The 20,241-nt window shown below is 43.4% G+C and overlaps 1 protein-coding gene across 3 annotated transcripts in view; it reads left to right on the forward strand.

Annotated features, from left to right (window-relative positions):
- Positions 1-20,241, forward strand: part of LOC130532683 (intermembrane lipid transfer protein VPS13B-like) — a 231,590-nt gene that overhangs the window by 77,540 nt on the left and 133,809 nt on the right. For all 3 annotated transcript variants that reach the window (XM_057045445.1, XM_057045444.1, XM_057045446.1), the window contains exons 20-21: positions 18,133-18,242; positions 19,769-19,901. In XM_057045445.1, the coding sequence (XP_056901425.1) occupies positions 18,133-18,242; positions 19,769-19,901 (243 nt within the window). The remainder of the gene's footprint in view (positions 1-18,132; positions 18,243-19,768; positions 19,902-20,241) is intronic.

Raw genomic sequence — 20,241 nt, forward strand, 5'->3', positions numbered from 1 at the left:
TGCTGAGCTTGGCAGCAATTGTTCGCTTCTCCAACATTGCGGAATGATTAAATCCCTCTCGTGCTGCCATCCATAACTGCGTCTGACAGATTCTGCTGGCAGAAACCCTGGCTTGAGCAGCAAGGAGGTAAAGCGACGTGTCAATTCCAGGACCGTTAGAGGCTCCTATAGCAAAATAATAAGCCAGGCTAATCTGTAAGCCCTGTGATGGCCAACACTCTCCCACCACCTCTGCCACCTTCAATGTGTTGGCGGCCGCGTTTCAGTGCCGCTACTTCTGGATCCCTCTTAGCCTCCAGGCCAGTCAGCCAGTCGCCCTGTCGGCCCAATCTGCCCAATCTGCCCAATCTGACCAGTCTGTCACTTTTGCTTAAGAGCCTCTTTAATGCCTCTTGCTTAAGATGTCAAAGGTCATGCCGTCGTGCTTTTCCACAACAACGGGGGGTGTGTGAAATGATGGTGGGGGACTGGTAGTGTGACATTGTGATAAGAATCAGGCAGGGTGGGGCTCGTCAAGGGGGCTGGGCTACCGTGTCACATGATGGATTTATGGCTTGATAGATCGAAAGTATAAAGTGTGCATCAAGGCTGAGCACTTTATAACAGGGCAGACTATGGGGCATCTTAATATAATGTAGCCAAGTTCTAGAGATGTAAATAATTTTTTTAAAATTCAGAACATAAAAATAAATTGTCATTGATCATTCACGCATGAACAAAAACCACCTCACCTGTATCAGAAAGAAAATGTCATTTATTTTTCTACTTTTTTTCATTGATATTTTTTAAATAATAAATAGGAAAATAGCATAATTACATTTTTAAAGCATAGATTTCCTTAATATTAGTATACATAGAATTAATAGAAACTTGATTAGGCCTATTCCTCCTTTTATAATGATATTAATGATGAATGGGAAGCCTGGCATTGGACAGCACTATAACATCCTTTCCTCTCTCCTCGAACCTCTAACGTTCTGTCATTCCAGCCCCCTGCTGTGACAGGCTTACAGCGCTGTTCACACTTTTCTTATCTGAGCTCACAGACTGTTGGCGCTATCAGAGACCTTCACAGGAGCTTCTGCTGCTGCTGCAGAGGCCACCATGCCCACAGCCAGAAGCCGAGAAGGAGAGAATGTGATTAACTGCTGATGGGCCATTGCAAATATCATTCAGATAGTCCACATAACTACCAAACTAATGGTTTCAAGTAAACATGACCTATATAGCCTAACTAAATCTGATGTAATCTTGTGTCATCTGGGGATCTGAGTTGATATGATCTGAAACCAAGACGCCTTATCTTGACATCCAACAGAACCACTCAGCTGGTGCCTTCACTCCAGGTGGTAGTGTCAATGTGTGGGCACGTAGTGGCCTGACACAACTGTCGGGCTTTTGGGATGTCAAAGTAGTCTAAAGAGTCTCTAATGAACCCCCTGCCCTTGTCCCAGGTGTGAACATGAGGTCATCTTTGGAAGGGGAGGGAAAAAGCAGCATGGAGCAGCAGGGTGCTGGAGACGGTTGTCAGAAAAAGAGACTAACAACAGACAATTGAGATCTCACTCCCTCAACTGGTAGACTCCGGATAGCAGGTTAGCTAGAATAGAACTTCACTGGCTCACCTTAAGTAGCTTTAGTGTTTGGAAGTGTTTCCATGCGAGTAGATAAATCAGCAAAGCCACTTTAATATAATGCAAGCCTGAAACAGAGTACCACTATAACTCTCAGATCCACGATGAGTAATTGTGTCAACATTCTTGTAAACTAGACAGAGCAGTGATGACTGTAGCGCTTTTAATGTGGACGTTTACACACACAGTGACATACATCTGACGCAGAAAATGTGACTTCGGTGAGGCCACCGCACCGAGTTGCCACCGAGTGAAAAATGCTGCTTTTTATTAACATTGAAAATTTGGCCTCTGAACAGAGGCTTAATAAACACCATTCGCAGCTTGAAGACTGAGGCAGCATGGCTGGTTGTGGTCTCCACTTTAATACATGTGAGTAATTACCAGCAGCTTTTGAAGTGAACACAAAAATTCTAGAGAAACCCAATTACTTTGTGAGGACTGGGACTGAGGGAAGATATACAGGGAAGGAGGATTAAAAAGCTGTTAGCGGTGATCATTTTCACTTTTACAGATCATCAGATCAGCAAGTACTGTACAGGGTATTAGAGAGACAAATAGGCCAAAGCTCAGACGTGTGGTTGGCAGATCGACACACAAAGACTGGGCAGCCTTTGGCACTGAACAGACCTGCACAGACTGTTTCAAGAAAATCATAAAGCCAGCAACGCTGATGGTAGCAAGTAACCACAGTCACTTCCATATGTGGTGTCACTCATTTGCACTTTTACGAGCGAAAGCAGGAATAGTCCCTGTCTCCCAGGCTTGTTTTGAGCCTCTCGCTTTTGCATGATTTTCCCAAACTAAATAGCTTATTGCTCACGCTTTGTCAGGATGATGCCGTGATGGGTGGGGTGGGCGAGTGTCGAGTTTGGATGGAAATGTTTGCGGTTTGCTAGCAAGAATACTTGGTTTTGTGTGAGTGTGCATCTTCCTGCGTTGCCACATGTGTTACGCTGGTCCCTGGACTCTTCATCTCTGTGGTTTGCCCTCGCAGGCTGAAGACAGGGCGGCAGAGCAGGAGAAAAACAGCATGAGGCAAAGAGACATGTAAAGCAAGTTAAGGACAGGCTATTAGACAGACAAACAGGCAGACAAACAGGCCAAAGATCAGACATCTGGTTGGCAGAATATCACACACATACACACTGAAAATTGGACCATGTTTGTGGCAGAGACGGTATGAACCAGGGCAGAATGTTTGAAAGAAAATCATACAGCCAGTAAACAAACTGTAACAGGGATATCTTTGTTGTGGAATTCAAAATAAGACTTTAAGTCTACCATTCACAATATTTCCATTAGTGTCTCCCAGAAATATTCAGTTCCAGCGCTCGAGTGTATTGTCTTGCATCTTGAGGCAAGGCCGTTGAGGTTTACAACCAGTAATACATACAACCCCGATTCCACAGAAGAAGCGGCACATAATGTGAATTAAAAACAAAATCTAGTCATAATGCAGTAATATCCATATCACTGCGTGGTGAACCACAAGCCATACTTACTTAAGGAAAAGCCTTTTAGGGTGCCCCCTTCATATTCAATGATCATCTTCACCTGTTTCCTCCAGGCCTGTTTACCTGAAATGCCAGCGTGCATGTGTGTGTGTGTGTGTGTGTCTAACGCAAACATTTCAAAAAGAAGAACCCCTTTTTCTGTTGATGACAACCGAAGAGGTCATGTCATGTTTGGTAGGAACTACAAAGCTCTCTGCCGACTGCAGCAGTAACGTCTCCAGGCCTGTTTAAGGAATGGGTCAGTGCAGAAACACCAGGGCGCCTCCCTCTGGGACCTGTGGTTGTACTGGGACAGCTCTCTGGGAGGCCAGTGGGTCCTGTTTGTGTGTGCATACATCTGTGTTTCCGTAGAAGCCCAACCAAACAATAATGCCGATGGGCCCGCTTTAATATTTTTAGAACACTGTCTAAATTAAGGTTTTTGTGTCTGAATGTTGGGCTCCGTTCAGATATGGAACAGCCAAGGTGCTGTCAGTGTTTGAAAGCTTTATTGTTTACCAATTACTCCAGTTTTTAACTTTGCAGGTGAGCATTAGTTGGGTGGTCTTTTTTTAAAGGAAGTATCTAATTCAAGCAGCTAGGATTTGTTAGACACTTAGTTCTAATCTTACTTGTAACATTGCTTCTCTTCAACCATCTCTTGCTCTTTTTTCCCCCTGTCCTCTTGCTTTCCCCTCATATTTCTTTGTTTGAAACGTTCCTTCCACTATATCCCTTCTCTCCCTCACAGAAAATCCCGTCTCATCGAGTCCTCAGTTGTGCTTTGAGCATTCCACTGTTTCTCTGGTCTTTCGTTGATGTACCAGGCTTCAGAAGGTCCTTGTTACATCACTGCCCCCTTGTGGTTTTCAGTCCATTATAAGGCGCGTCACCCCTAAATCCCCCCCCTCGGTGCAGGGAGGTTGATCGTAGCAAGTACCCACAGTCTTTTTTTTCACTCACCCAAGCAAAAACACGTAGCGCTCTGTAAATACGCAGCGCAATTGTGTGAAATTCTCCAAAAAGCACACTTGGAGTGTGTGCGAAGCACAAGGAATGTGACCATTCAGAGGTCCTCTCCTTTACAAATAAATATTTGGTGATGACAATATAGAAGATATGTTAAACATGAGGAGGGTAATTTTCTAGTCAAATAAACTGGAGCCCTGGCGGTGGTGAGAGGGGGCACATGTGTGTCTGACATGGTGGGAAGAATGAGAGAAAAGGGATGGGGTGATATGGAGAGAAGGATAAGTATGTAAAAAACATTATGACCAGCGTTGGATTACTTATGTAATCCATATATTAATACAGGTAATCATCATTATTGTAAAACAAAAAAAGAAAGATAGACGATAATGTAAAATTTGGAATTTGTCAGTTTCAGATCTAACTTTTTTTACTTTATTGGATGAAAAGGATTATGCTTTTTTATTTAATGAGGCTTATTTTTATAATATATACAGGTTAAATGTACATTTATGACCTTTTCTACGTTCAGATACTTAAGTAATACTTAAGTTATGTCCCTTTTGCTCATTAAATGGTCATCTAAATTTATGTCTCTGGGTGATATTTATGATAAGCCATCTCCAGAAATATATTATTTGCAAACCACACCTTTTTAAAACCAAAGGCATAAATATTACTCTGAACGTATCACCACGTGCAATCACAGCACGGAGTTCAAAGCGAGCGTATTTTATTGCACTCTGAACCAGACTTGACATTAAACTTGAGTACACGTGTTGAACTTTGTAAATTCCAGATAGTTTCAGTTGTCTGGCTTATTTAACCAGCCGTATTTCCAAATGTCAGGTACATTTTTAGAGCCTTCTTTTAGTTTTTAAGCAGCTCTTTAAGCAGTTATTTCACAAACTCCTTCTCCCAGTTGTTGCAAGGACTTTTTGTGACAGTCCCCCCTAATAACCTCATCTGTCCCCCCTAACCTTGAAGGATTTGCATTCCCTTTAACATCTTATTTACTGTCATGTTGAGTGAGGGCCATCACCCTGTGGGGAGGGGGCCATTTATGCTATTTGGGACCCATGTCACTACTTCTGCGTGCATCAGTGGTGCATTATGGGACTCTGTTTGAAGGATGTACCCTCACCACAGAGGATTTCTGAGGTTTCATGGGCTTCGCTATCCTTTCCTGGGAGCACTTTTGTGGTTGAAAGCAATAGATGTAATCAGTGCATAGTAAAGCATTCAAGGTAGGTCATTGTGGGGTTAGCCAGCAAGTCCGCTGATTATGTCCACACTCCTTTTACTTTATGGTGGGCAGAGATGAGAAGAAACCCGAGAAGGACCCAAAAGGGAATGATCATGATCAGAGGACAGTCTCATCATCACAGACCCCTGCATGTTAAAAAGATAGAAATTATCAGCAGCACTGCTGTCCATTTGTTTTACATTTTAAGTACATTAGGATTCTTCAGTAGTGTCGGGATGTTGAACTTGAAGAAAGAGATGTCCGCGAACCATAAGTCAGACCAACTCCTTCTGCTATAAATAGGTATGTGTAGCTATACGATATGTAATGTTGCTTAGGTCATTTTACCCAGTGACACATAAAGCTCCCATAGGGAATGACTGCTGTGGTGGGTGTTAACACCCGTGGTTGTGGGGTGACTGGGAGACTTGTCAGATGGCACAGACGCCTGCACGCCTGACAAGATGCCAGGGTTCATTTCAACTGCAATCCTGCCCAACACTTTCAGTGTGAGTAGCAATTTATTGTTTAGCTGTGAATCCATCAGTGATTTTTTTTTTTTTTATTTCATTTCACAACTTATTTGATGGGTCCAAGAAAAACAAACCCACACCTGAGCTGGATTTATAGCTCTGCCTTACGTCAGGCCCATTATCCAAAGGATCAAGCGCATGTTTTTCCATAACTCTGTGTCTGTGCATCCTGTATGCATGTTTAAAAACAGTTTGTTTTTGCTACTGCTTTACATAGAACATCTGAGCCTTTGGGGTAAAGCAGCTCAGTCTTTTGCAGCAGGGAGACAAATATTAAATGAGACAACTGGTAACCTATGATGCAACTGCTAACCTATGATGCTAATTGTTAGCATGTGTGAATCTCTCAAAGTAGCGAGACAACTGTAGAAACCTGTGTTGAAGGTACACAGCAAAGTACTATCACCATGAACTCGTGGATCATTCTTATTAGCTTTCACTCTCTATTATTACCATTTCTCGCACCTTGCAGCATATTTCAAAGTCTCTACTTCAACCTATTGGACAACAGACTTTGCCATAACACAATTGTGCTGTTTAATGCATGTGTATGCATCTTTATGTGCAGGCACCCTACAAGTTAACCAAACTAGGACTTTACTGGTGAACCAGCTCCCCTCAGGGAGCTCTTAAGACTTGTAAATGACATCATACTGGTTTGCTCTATGTCTTGGATGCTGTTTTACAGCAGGAATCCAACATGGCAACACTGTCTCCTGTCCTGTCCAATCCATGAGCTGAATACAATCCTTTAAAATGAGGTAACACACTGTGGACCTTTGGTGACCATCCACTGGCCCAAGAATAAGCGAGCCGATGATGTTAGCTCATTGGCTGGCTTGTATTACTGATTATGTTCGCACTCCTTTAATTTTATTCAACCCTACTGACTATTAATGAATGTAAGACAGGCTCACCATTCATATTGTCTGCTGATTTCTGTTGTCCTCTGGAATGGCTTTGCTAGCAGCTGCCAGAGATGCTGTGTTTATCAGAAAATCTCAGTCAGACCCTGATTTTACAATAGGATGCAAAAGAACTCCCTGATATCTGTTTACTCTACCCCTGCTCGTAACTGAATGGGCCAGAGCGTAGATGGTTTGACAGTTGATTGAATGGAATGATCTCTAATTGTGTTCAACATTCAAAGGTAGTTTAAAAAAATGGGAAGATGGGAAGTGAGAGCTCACTTTGTGCCTGCTGATATTTAAAGAAAAACATGGTCTTCTTTTCCCCTTTCTGGGAGGACTGGTGGACTCATGGGATAAGAGTTTCTAATCATATTCCACCAGTGGAACTCCTTTGATGTGGGTTGTTGTTTCTGTGGGACTCTTTGCTTGGACGCATCCCCCAGCAGCAGCTGTGTGCAGGGCGCACAGAACAGAGGCTGAGCTGGTGTGTCCTGAAGCTCTGTATACACACACCACATTGACAGGATATACAAACCTGGCCCCCGCCGCGGCTCTGTCTTGCCTTAATGAACCATCATGGTAATATTCTTCATACTTAATTATTATTTTATCTCCATCGTGGTTGTGTTTACAGAGCCTTGCAGCTGTGTCTCCAGGTTTCCTCCAGGATTTGGTTTGACTCATTACAACTTTATGTTTAGCATCACTCCATGCAAAGCTATGTGACACAGCACCTCTTTATCAGGGCCAGGTTTTCATGGGAGGTTGATGTGTTCCAGCTCTAATGAAGCCTTCCTTGACATCCCTTGCCTTTTCTTGATATTGCTGTACCCATTCTTCTTCTCAAAACACAGCTGTGCTCATGGGTGCCTTCATGTACAGCTCTGGTTGTAGCAAGTGCCCTTCTGCAGCTCCAATATTGTAATGGGCAGCTCCCCTCACAGCTGAGGTAGGGTGTGTAGACATAACAGTGAGGATGAAAGCAGCCTGGAGACAGATACTGTAAATTTTCAGGCCTTAGTAGCACTTGAAAGGGTGGTGGTGTGCTGCACGTACGAGTGCAGTTATTAGGGGAAATACCCAGAGCAAACACCCATATGGACCCCTCTCTATCTCCCTCTTTCTCTCGGTCTCTCTCTCCTTCCCCTTCCTCTCTCTCGCTCTCTCTCTTTCTCTCTCTCAGCAGTTGTGTTCATTAACTTTGCAAGTAATTATTTTTGTTTTAGTCTCATATTGCTGACATCTCAACTCAGGAGCTTCTCAATCAGGATTAACCCAAACCGCAAGAACTCACACTTCACAGCCGTCTGGTACGCCGGCGTGTGTTGCCTCCAATTTCAGTCAAATTAAAGGTTTATTTTATTTAGTCTTTTTTCACTCAGGCCCTGCACTGTGAGAAAACAAACCAGATTGCTCTCCTTTGATTCGATGGTTGCTAGTGGCTGTCCCTGGTGTTCCCTTCTCTCCATCCTTCTTGGTTAGCACAAAGCAGGCCTCTGTGCAGGCCCGGGCTCTATCGATCAAACTCACACAGGTGGTAGGAATACGACCAACTGCTGAGAAACAAATGCCTCATATTTTCTCACGTACATGTAAGTAATGGATGCACAGAAGTTAGTGCTGTTTGAATTTTAACTTTAGCACAGCGAGTTATTTATGTTTTTCATTTTGCACAGCACTATGCAGGAGCGGTCCTGTGCTTGGGGCTTGAGGTTTGTCAGTGTAATAGAGTTTTACCCTGCAATGTAAATACAGTAGATTTAAAGTAACAATCTAATATATACACGCCGGGCTCACTCAAAGCTGTTTTCCTCTCTTTGCCTTGAGGGCCTTAAGGTCCACAGGACCACTCAGCTTGTCTTCCTTCCCCGGAGACACTTAGCTTCAACAGTAGTAATAAACTCTCATCACTCTGAGTCAGGGTATGTATATATCTGTCTGTGGACGTGTGTATATGTGTGCGTGCACAGCGGTGGCAGCAGCAGTAGTCATAGATGAAGCAGTAGTTGTAAAATCTCATCACGTTTAGTGGTCCTCAGGGGTTCCTGAACTCCTCTCGCTGTGTGTGGTTTGACCTGCTGTGGCCCCTCAGCCCCCCACATGCCCACTTAGATAAACAGGCAGTAAACACAGGCAGTTCTAGCACCACTCTCTTCCCCTCATAGCATATACAAGGCCCCCGGATGAAAGGAATGGTTGCCGACGCTAATAGCCACTGAAGATTAGCTTCCATCGGCCTCTTGTTTTTCTTTATTAAGAGCTCAGCCTCTATGTTTGCAGAAAATTCTAATAAAGGTGAAGTTCCACTTCTGTGATCGCCTTTAATGCATCTCAGATATATCACCTTGGCCTTGATCTCATCTATAAGCTTACCATGCAGCAGCTTCTTCTTTAGTGTCCCAACATTTTGGGAATGGAAACATCTTTTGTCCAAACTGTAGCTTTTAAATCAAATCATTTTTTAAATTTATTATGGTTAAAGTCAATAGGTGGAAAAATTATTTGAAAAGCTATGAGAATCTCTGTCCTGTTATCTGTGGGCTCTGTCCTGATCATATGCTCAGATTAGGCAGTGAAGGATAACCCCAAAACTTCAAGCCACAGATGCTGCTGCCTTTCTCCTCTGAAAGACTTGTCCTCTCCCTCCCAAACCTCCCTCTCTCCTAATTCACCTTTTCCTTTTATCATTTGCCGTCCTCATCTCTCTCCCTCCCGTGTGTCCTTTTCTCTCTATCGCGCTGCCCTCTCTATCTCCCTCTCCTCCCTATCTGTCCCGTCCGTCTGCGGTGAGCCAGTCTGGGGAGTGTTTCACGTGTGTTTGGAGTAGCTGACTCATCACTGCTTTTGTGCCATGGTTTGTTAATACAGAGCAGCTGATAGTAGTTTGGAAGCCCTGCGCTGCAGGTGGCCCAGGCATTCTTCTGTGCGTATGTGCATGCACATGTCTGTCTGCATGTCTGACTGTATTAAATACAGCTCAGATGGGTATAAACACTTCTTCCTTATCGTGAGCGTATGTGTAGACACGAGTGACATGCTCCAAAAACAAGATGCACACGCTGCCTTTTCTCTGCTGTCACTGAGGTGTGTCTAAACCGGCTTCATTCAACAGTGACTGATTACAGGATGGAGATGCGAAGGAGCCCTTCCTCTGAAGACACGTGCACTCACACACGGCACGCTAAAGTATGCTGCGTCCTTCTTAAGCTTAAGTACTTATCAGTCATCAGGGCTTGTGGAGGCTGCATCAGAGTTGCAGTTTGGCTTGTAATTGACACACCAGCGGGAGGGCATTCATCTCTTCCAGCAGTTTCAGTTTCATATAAACATCCATATATAATCTTCATCCATACTTTACCAACATGTCTTGGAAAGCTTCCCCCTCCCATCTGCTAACTAATGATACATCTTGAAACATCTTATCTCTGTTTGAGCTCATACTTCACAATGGTGACACTGCAGTGACTCCACCTCCTTGGCTTAGGAGATCCAGCCAATCGGAGCAGTTTTCCGCTGTTCTTTACGTGGCTTTCATCCCTTTATTCCTTTGTTCCTGCATTGTCATTAATTTCTCTCATCCTGAAACTATTAGACCGAATTGCTAAATGGTTTAAATGTGCAACCACTTATGGATTTTTCTTTAACTTAAGGAGGATGAGGTGGATAGAAGTATTCTTGATGTAAAAAAAAATAGATAAATAACGATGTGAGAAGGAGGTATTAAATCTCCAGTCATAGAATCCAGTAATGCTATGTGCTGGTGCTGCTGTAGTGTCGTGTACATGAATATTAAACATTACATTACTTTACATATGGCTAATTCTTTCCCCTACTGACATTGAAACATGCGTTCTGTTCCCCTGTTGCCACATAGTCTCTATAGACTGTGCTCTCTAGCTGAATCATATAATTATTGGATATTTGTCTCTTGACTACTGTGAAATATTGCTCCTGTATCTGTAACTGTACAGACTAGCAGACAAACCCACTTGCGCGAGTATGCTAATGCTTATGCTCGCAAATGCTCAGTGCTGTGAAGAATAATAACTGTGTGCAGAAAGACCAAATGTACTGAAACACTCAACGGAAACATGCTGCTATGTTCCCTCTGTGAAAAATATATTCTGTTATACTGGCATTTGTTCTAAGAAAATACAAATTTCCAACATGGATCAACAAGTTCTTTTTTTTTTTTTTTTAATAGCGCGCACTGTTGTGTATGTTTTCCCAGTAAGGAATCCCCAGGCACACAGAAATGATGTTTTTCCCCTCATTTTTGGCAGCAGTCTTGACATTTTCTTTGGAATAAATATGAGAAACCAGTAGCTAACACGAACAGTAAAGAGTTGAACATCCAGGACGGAACGTCAAAAGCTGGCTTCGCTCTTTCATTGATCTCTGTAGAGCAGTGCCTCTTATCACCTGCCACGATGCCAGATTGTAATAAGTACTGAAAATGAACCTGAATTTACTCATGGGCATAATAGACAAATTGGCTGACAGACACAGTCAAACCAGTTGACTGGAAGTCAGTCCCACCAGCAGACAGATTCATGGACGGGGATGATTCATTGTGTACTGCTGTGCAAATGTCAAGTTCTTCAGTGCGGCATTCCCGGCTTCCTGAGTGACCTAAAATCTCAGCCAGAGGGCTTTGATCTGTCACTGAGATCATTTTTAAGTCTACTGAACTGACAAAAAGCCAAACTGAATGACTTGGAGAGCAGAGGTTCGTGCCGGGAAACGGAGAGACCTGAAAGTAATTGAAGACAGAATTTGGTCCATACGCACCCCTCATGTTCTCTAGATGTTTGAAAAAGTGGATGACTGCAGCGGATGCGACTGCACGCCCGCTGTCTGGAGGTTTTTGTGTTTTTTTAAGAAGAGCTTAGTCACACTGACGTTTGCTGAAGTCGGTTATTTGGAAAACAGGGACCGCAGTCATTGCCCTCTAGCAGCTGAATGCATTCCAAATGGGTTTTGTATAATTCCACTGAAACTATCTCTGAAAAATCTAACTGTAATATCTCATAGCACACTTAGTAATTGGGAAATTCAGGTGTGTCACGGTGACAATCTAAACATTGTATGTAAGGCTGTACAGAAATGGTGATACAACCGTCTGGACTGCAGTCAGACTGCAGTCAGACGCTGCTGAGACATCGCTGTCTGCATATCCATACGGACACATAAACGCCCTTTCAAACCCTCTGTGAAGATATTTCACTGATAAAACAGCTCTCAGACTTCGCACATCACTTTCAAAACTGTTTAGAAACGTCCTAATTATAATTGAATATATCATATATTTGATTTTATTTGAATTTATAAGTGCTTGCGGTTACAAAGATGAATAACTTATACATATAATGCCCATTTTCTGCTGCTTATTGACCTCTGTCCTATAAGTATATACTCACTTTTTACTATCTATCAAGTTCATTAAAACACTCAAATTAAGTAAACATTTGAAAGGTACAGCTAATCCACATCATTTGTTTCTCCAAGTATTTAGTTTCTGCTCTGTATTGGCTTTGATTCCTGTGCATCTAAAGAAAAATATTTTTAGCATTTGCACACAAAGTGGGCCCAACTTATTAGTATTTGTATAAAGGCAGACTCAGGCCATTATTCATGTGATGAATGATGTCCTCTGTTGCTTGCATAACTTCTCAGATATTTCTACCCTCTTGAGTAACATCGCTTGCAAGTAAACTTTATCCCATCTGCATTAAGCCTTTCTATTTGTTACTGCGCAATCATACAAAAACACTTGAAGGGAGCTCAGCCAATGGCAGAAATGGAACCGCTTACAATCGCCCCGTTCATGACAAGCCGAGGGAACTCGGCTTGAACTGCAGAGAAAGCCCCCGAGCCAGCTTAACGATAGCAGCGATAAGGAGTTTTCAAGGTAACTATGCAAAGCTGAAAGTGTCTGTGGGAAAGCAGCAGCAGAAGCAGAAGTCTGTTTATTTTAATGAGCTCAGAAGTGTCTCTCCTGTTCCTCTTACATTACTCTACAGCTCATTTAGAGTTCACACAGTGAACTGTGTGTCCATGATGGATACAGTAATGATACATTAATGCAATCAGGACAGAGTCTGTTTTGTCTCTCATTAAGAAGGCTAGCTATCTTGCTGACAACGGCTGGGTCACATTTGGTCACCACTCTAAGCTTTTTACTTCGGTACGATTGCAAGAGAGGGAGACGGAGTGTGTTTTTGTGGGCACATCACACAGGTTCAATGAGAAAGTGGACAGGAAGGGAGATAATAGTCGAGTGGACAATAATCAATAATCATGTCCAGCTGGGACACACAGGCACCGTTTCTGCTGTGTCTGGGTGTTATTTCAACACCATCAATGTTAATTCAGATTTATTAGGAAAATTAATCTACTAGAAAGAGAATGGAGCTTCTTATTGACCTGGAGAACCATACTTAACCATATGACCTACCCGTAAATGGCAGTAGAAAGGCTTTATACATGCAACCCTGTGGGTTACTGAATCACTTGCAACTGCATAATAATTAAAAGTTGACTATGTTATACTAGGAGAAGGAATATGCGTTTTTTCCACCAAAGTAATAAATTCCTCTACTTAATGCGGCTCCACATATGTGCTCACTACATGGCTGTTGCATGTGTGCTCTACATCTACACACACATGCCATACAGTATGCCGACATTTGAGATAAGCTCGTAGCTCACACACACTCACTCATTCATTGTCTCTGCCTATCTGAACTCGATTGTGTGATACATCCGGTTCATGTACGGAGACTTAGCGAAGGTATCTCATCAATCGTACTGATTCACGGCCAAATCCTGGGGCTTGTTCACTTATCATCTCGATAGGGCAATTACTTCTGCAACATGAGTCATCCTCTACAGGGCCGCTCTGCTTTTGTTTTGAATGCGTGTCAGAGATCATGCCTCTCTTGCTGGCTGAGTCTCCGGCTTTCTTCCTGCCCATTAACTTTACCCACAGCCACAGCCAACCGTAATGAGGTGGGCCAAGCATGTCAGCTGCACGCTGCTACAGTTGGGCCATATTGAGAGCCTCTTAAACACTCTTATAGACTAACATTTTCTTCAAACCGCACATACATACACAGAGAGACATACTGTATAGAGCTGTGTCCAATGCAAAAAGTAATGTGGGCCCAGAGCAAAAGCAGGTTTTCCGTGGGCTCAGTTCTGTTTCTAGTCAAACCTGCCGTGTCCTTCCAGAGCCCCTGGGCTCCTGTGGTGGCATTGCTGCTGGGTCACAGCACAGCAGGAGAACAGCAGTTGTGTGTGTGTGTGTGTGTGTGTGTGTGTGTGTGTGTGTGTGTGTGTGTGTGTGTGTGTGTGGAAGAGAGAGAGAGATTAATGAGGTTATGTGTCCACTCTTCTACAATGGTCACACTAAATGGTCACAAACAGAAACACTTCCTCATATTCACTAACCTGAAAAACACTTCTGCCGCACACACACACACACGTGCACAAATTACACACTGTTCTCTGCACCACCCACACACAGCTGAGTCCTTTAGCAGTCTCTCGCAAACACACACATTCATAGGCACACAGACGGACTTGCAGAACACCTGTCGAGCTGCATGCTCACTCCAGGACACCTTCGAGTCATGAGCTCATCGGAAAAGCAATTAAAGGCAGCATAGGCCCCGCACACTGGCGTAATGTTTTGTTTTGCTACTTGGCTTCGAAATTAACCAAACCTGTCAGAAGTCATCTGGCTGACACGAGCTAGACTATATTTATTTATTTTCTATTGGAGAAGCTGGACGTTGGGACCCGGCGCTGCCTCATGTCCAACAATGAAGCGATTCTGAGGAGGCGATTAGTTGGCAAGAAAATGGATCCTTCCCCCCTTCGCCAACATGGGGGGTGGACGTGCGAGCCCCCTACACCACTTCATCTATTTGTACCACTGATGGTTGGGGTCACGGCCCTGTAGTTGGGGTGGTTGTGGCCTTTGTAACCCCAATCAGGGCTTTAGTCTCCACCCTGGGACTTGGTTTTGAACTTGTACTGACCTAGCTGCCAGCAGTATTTAGCGAATTTCGTGCTTGTAGTTGCTAAACAAATGAAGGCTTTCCATGCCAGTGTATAAACACTCTGCTAATAATAGTCTGAAGATAGAAACATGTGTGACTGTTATTGGGTGTTTTTGGTTCAGAAAATCAAAGCGTTTGTAGATGCAGACCTACGCTCCGTCTGGCCCAACACAGCCTCAGGCTGTGAGCAACCTGATGTCAGACAGGAGTAAAACAACACCAGCAGCCCGGTGCTCTCTTTTAACTCTTCTGGCCTTAAACCACTGAAGAAAAAGAAACACCTTTGACATTAATAGGCTCACTGTGGGTGACTCAAGGTAAAGTGCGCCTTCACAGATTCTTGCACATTCTGCGGTTGTGTGGTATTTCGGAGTCTGGGCCACCGAGCAATGTTCAGCTCTTTTCTTTAGGAATCATTTAGGAAGTAAGAAAAACACCTCTGTTATCATTGTCATCACTTTGCGTAATTACCCTCATGCCACCCCGCCGGAGCGGAGAAAAACAACAGTTAGCCTGCCGCCGAGGTCGTCCTCGAAGCACGCAGGCCGTTTCACGGTGCTGCGCGCTTCAAAGGAGGTGTCACTCTCCTGCACTTGTGTCAACACTGTGATGAAACAAGAAAACATTGCGGATTGTAAAGCCTCACTCTTCAAAGCTTCCAAAGCGAGGTCAACATATATTCTGTTTCTGTGTCACCGTGGGACTGGCAGCGAGAGACGGTTGTTTGCAGTGTTAATCTCAGAAAGAGCATTTTTCTAGCCTTCCTGTGACGGTTAAAAGGATGTTGGCTGCCTTTGGCAGACAGCAAACAGACCTGACACATGACGCCACTAAGATGACAGCTGTTGGCATTAAAAGACACGAAAATCTAATGCACTTTGTTCATTTCATCCAAAATCGCCGTTTAATACACTAAACATGTCGGCACTTTCATCAGCCTTCATAATGATGAACTCTTGCTATAATTAACATGTGCTGTTGCGCTCATATATTACTTAAATGCAGTCAGTCCACCTGAACACATCATTAAATGTTATATTCTGAGGCTGTGCGAACCACACACCACAGCTGGCTAATCCAGTTGAGACAGTTATCTGCAATTAGGCATTTCATATATTTTATTTGCTCATTTATCTTTGCAATAACCATCCATCTGCTAAATGACATAATTTATGGCGCCATAGGTCATTTCTTTTGGATGCTTTGTCATGCTCGGATCCTTCTGAAGACCTCAATTCAGGGAGAATTTATTGAGTCCATCTTCACCAGTCAACCCATTCCCAGCCTTTTGGGTCCTATACTCTTCATACCGTTCTGGACTATGATAAAAACCACTTGAAGCTGAGCTCCAGCACTACAGCCACAGCCAAGGCCTATTAAGCGGCCGCACTGTGGTATAGGAGTCGAAGCCACAGGACTGAGGTTATGGAGCCAAGTCAGGAGGGGGAGAGGTGGACAGACAAAAAAATGAGAGCATGTGGGCATGGTTTCAGGACTGGTGCATGTTGTAAAGGAGAATTAGAAGGGTGGCAAAGGGGAAAGTATACCATTTTCAAGAGGAATATATGCATGATATGTATGGATGAAGCTCTGGTGACAATTAGCAATTTAAAAAAAACGTGATATAAGGTATAAAAAAGGAGTGTCGACATGAGGCTGGGACGTCTGTGCCAGTGCAGAAAAAATATGTGGTGCGTTGAGCTCACACACTATTACTGATGCGTCGATCAGGGGTGGGGAACTGTTTTTACTATCTAGGGCCACTTTAACTTTTATAACATCCTTTGAGGGCCATACCAAAAGTTTGCACAAACATTGCGCTAACCTTTAATGCAGTGTTTGGACCTGGGTGATGATGATGCTATTCACAGCTGCTTTTCCAATGTTCAGTCAGACCTGAGTAGAATTAAGTCTTAGGACACTGAAAGGAAGCATTCAGGATGTTCTCTATAGAGAAAATACCACATACGCACAACTTATAGGTGGAATATTTGGTGTCTTTTAGCAGTTAACATTCTCACTTTCTCTTAAGCTTAAAGGTCCAGGCTTACTTGTCTCCTGACTGTTACCTGCTGCAGAAAATCGTACAATTTTACACTGTTTATAGTTTGATAGAGGTTTAATAGTTTTTATTTTGACGTGTCCATTACACGGTTAGATAGAGCAAACACATTTGTGTGCTGCAGCGCTTTACACATTACTCACACTTTCAGTCATGCTCTTTTTCACTACATCGCTGCTTTAATGTGTACATTTTGGCTCCGAGAAAGCATAAATGCTTGTTGTTTTGCTAAACAATTTCACATCTCTTAAGCATGCACCATGCACAATTACAAACTCTCGCTCTCACACACACACACGCGCACACACACACACACACACACACACCGAGCTCACAGGCCACAAATCACTGAATGTTGTAAAAGTGGAACAAATGAGAGCAGTTTTATTTGCATTGTTCACTGGGAATAATGGATGAGGGAGCAGTAACTGCCAAGTTAAAGAGCCGGTGTTACACAAGTATTTGTGCATGAGAAGCGATTGCAACTTTGCTTTTTTCCGGCTCACAGTTTTTAGGAAAAGGAACAAGAATTCAGGTTTTCGCTCGACTAGAGTGAAACACATCGCCATCTACATGACTCACACATGCACACGGGCATATGCAAACACACACATACGGATCATTGCCTCAGGCTCTGAAACAGAGACCAGAGTCTTGTCCAAAGCTCCATTAAAGTGCTGAAAGTCCTTCTCGAGCTTAAACATCCTCCTATCGTCATGCTGGGACATTCCACCGCACGCCAGAGACCCCGCACTAATCCTGCCGGCATGGGAATCATTATTGATAGGATCCTAATGCATTACCTCAGGGCTCGCTTATTGTTGATAAAGATTATTATTTAAGAGTAAACCTAAACCCAGAGAAAGTCTCCAGTTTCATAGAAATTTATCAAAAGAAAATGTTATTCTTGGCTTAGTGTCATACCACTTTGAACAGTGGAATTGAAACAAACTGTGCTTCTTGCTGTGTTCCAACAAGTAGGTTCACTTTCACCCAGGCAGCTCGTTAGGGCGCCACATAAGGAGGAAATTACACTCAATCTGAACAGAGTTGACTTAAGTCACTTTCGGTTGGTGTTAGCTTTAGATTTGCATTGATTGATGGTTGTCACTTGACTCGTTTGTGCAGGATTTAGTACATCTTTCATGATACACTTCAGAGTCGTGCTGTTTAATCTGTTGATTTATTGTTATCCTTTATTTTCCCCTTGACCAGGTGGAGTCCTGCTGGTCAGCGTCCAGGGCATTGCTGTCAATGTGGATCCAGTCTTCTGCACTTGGCTGCTTTACCAGCCTCGCAGAGGGAGCAGCAGACAGCAGCAACAGGTACCTGTCTGCCTTTCACTTGTCAGCCTCCCTCCCTGCTCTTGTGTGAACATTTCAGCATTTCGTTGGACAAGTCTGACACAGTTAGCCTGGAATTTGTAATAAAAACCTGCAGCGTTTTCTACTGCTGTGCTAATTCGAAGAACCTGAATCAAAAGTCAGTCTCTTATTCACCTCCCTCCTCGTTTCCAGCTTCCTTTTTCCATGTGATCTGCTCCCTGTCTTCTATCCAGTCTCTCTCTATTTATTTGACAGGGGTCATGCTGATGATTATGGACATTGAATGCGCTGTGCCCACACTGCACACAAATACACACATGGATATGTGCTCAGTCTGGGATATAGCACAGGTTCACCCCATAAAGGCCCATAAATATACAGTACATGAAAGTATCATATTGTAATGCCTACTTTAAATACTTTTCCCTGGTTTATGCCTCCTGTAGTTTGGAGAACGTTTGCCATCATGTGTGCTCGATAGACAAAGAGAGAGGAAGTTAATTGCACTCCTTACCCTGGGGGTCGTAAGTGTACAGGGATAAACAGATGTTATGAGTTGAACTGCAGCCAGAGTGAAAGATAGAAAACACTGGCTGCTGTGTGTGTGGAAGGGCTGCAGCATGCATGTGCTACCAGGGGGGTGTCGACTCCAGCTGCCTGTTTTCATGGCCGTTCCTCCTGGCTGCTGTGGTAAAGGCCTTCAACTGAAGGCCAGATATCAGCCAGAGAAGGACAGGCTACATGGCCACACCTAATCAAAATTCAGGACCAAGTTCCTGCCCGTATCTGCCCTTTGGTAAGATGATGTGTTGTGTTTGGGGTTTTTATTTAGTGATCGGGGTCACCATAAAAGTGACAACACAGGTGGAAATTTAAGCTGCTTCATTCTCTGGAAAATGATACTGCTGTGGTTTAGCTATAGTGTATTCTGTTTAAAAGCTTACTTTGTATATAAAGGAACATTAAAGTCAGATTTCATCCTATTTAATATGCAGGGAAAATTGAATCTAATAAATTTATACAGGCATTCTCAGACGGGAACGTTTTCTTTTGTATTTTTGAGAAATACAAAGGGGAATTTATAACCAATGGAGAAAGATTCATAGTTGTAGGACATTTATGGAAAAAGCTGGAAAAGAGCCATTGGGAGGACAAACGAAAACCACCAGTTAGGTAAAGTAAGAAGAGTAAGGAGTAGAAAAAATGGAGAGTGCTGGGCAGTGTTGGGACTGAAGGCAGCTGGATCTAAAGTGAACCGAAACAGTGAACAGGAAACAGCAGAAATCAGAGAAGTATAGGTAGATAGGAAGCGCCTAATGAAAAGGAGGAAAAGCCCAAGATCCAATCATGTAATCCTGCGTGTGTGTGGGTTGGGGGGGTACTTGTACTATGTCATTCAGCAGGAATGAGCCTGGGTCATTGAGTAAGGTACCTGCAGGGTTTCAAAACGTCATTTTGTGTCATAGCTGCGTTTGACTGTGTTTCTGTTTATGCGTGTGCTTGTTGATACATCTGTGTCTCTGTAGACTCCAGGTTCGGTTCCTGCAGCCAAGACGAAAGAGGATGAAATGTCAGTAGGGAGCACACCGCTAGCCAAACAGCCATCCAATCATGCCTCAGACTATGCCAGCAGCCCCGTCAAAACCAAGACCGTGACAGGTATGTTGACCAATCCATGAAATATGTCACTTTTTCTAATGTTTTTTCCCCTTCATTAATGGAACAACAGTCTGGCCTATTATCCCGTTCTATCAAACCCTTGTTTTGGTGCAGTGACATATGCTTTATAGGAGACCCCAGAGTCTGCTGTCATTTGCGTAAAGCCGTTAAACTGAGGACACAACATATCCTCCACTGCTTTCCTCTGCTAATATTATGATGGGCTGTAGATGCCCAGAATAGATGAGTGGCTTGGCTGTGCTGAGATTTCCTCAGTGCCAGCTTTCCACTTTCTGAGACCCCTTCTCACAAATCCAAAGAACTTCACATAGACACACAT

This window comes from Takifugu flavidus, chromosome 10, assembly GCF_003711565.1.
Source record: "Takifugu flavidus isolate HTHZ2018 chromosome 10, ASM371156v2, whole genome shotgun sequence".
Lineage (NCBI taxonomy): Eukaryota > Metazoa > Chordata > Actinopteri > Tetraodontiformes > Tetraodontidae > Takifugu > Takifugu flavidus.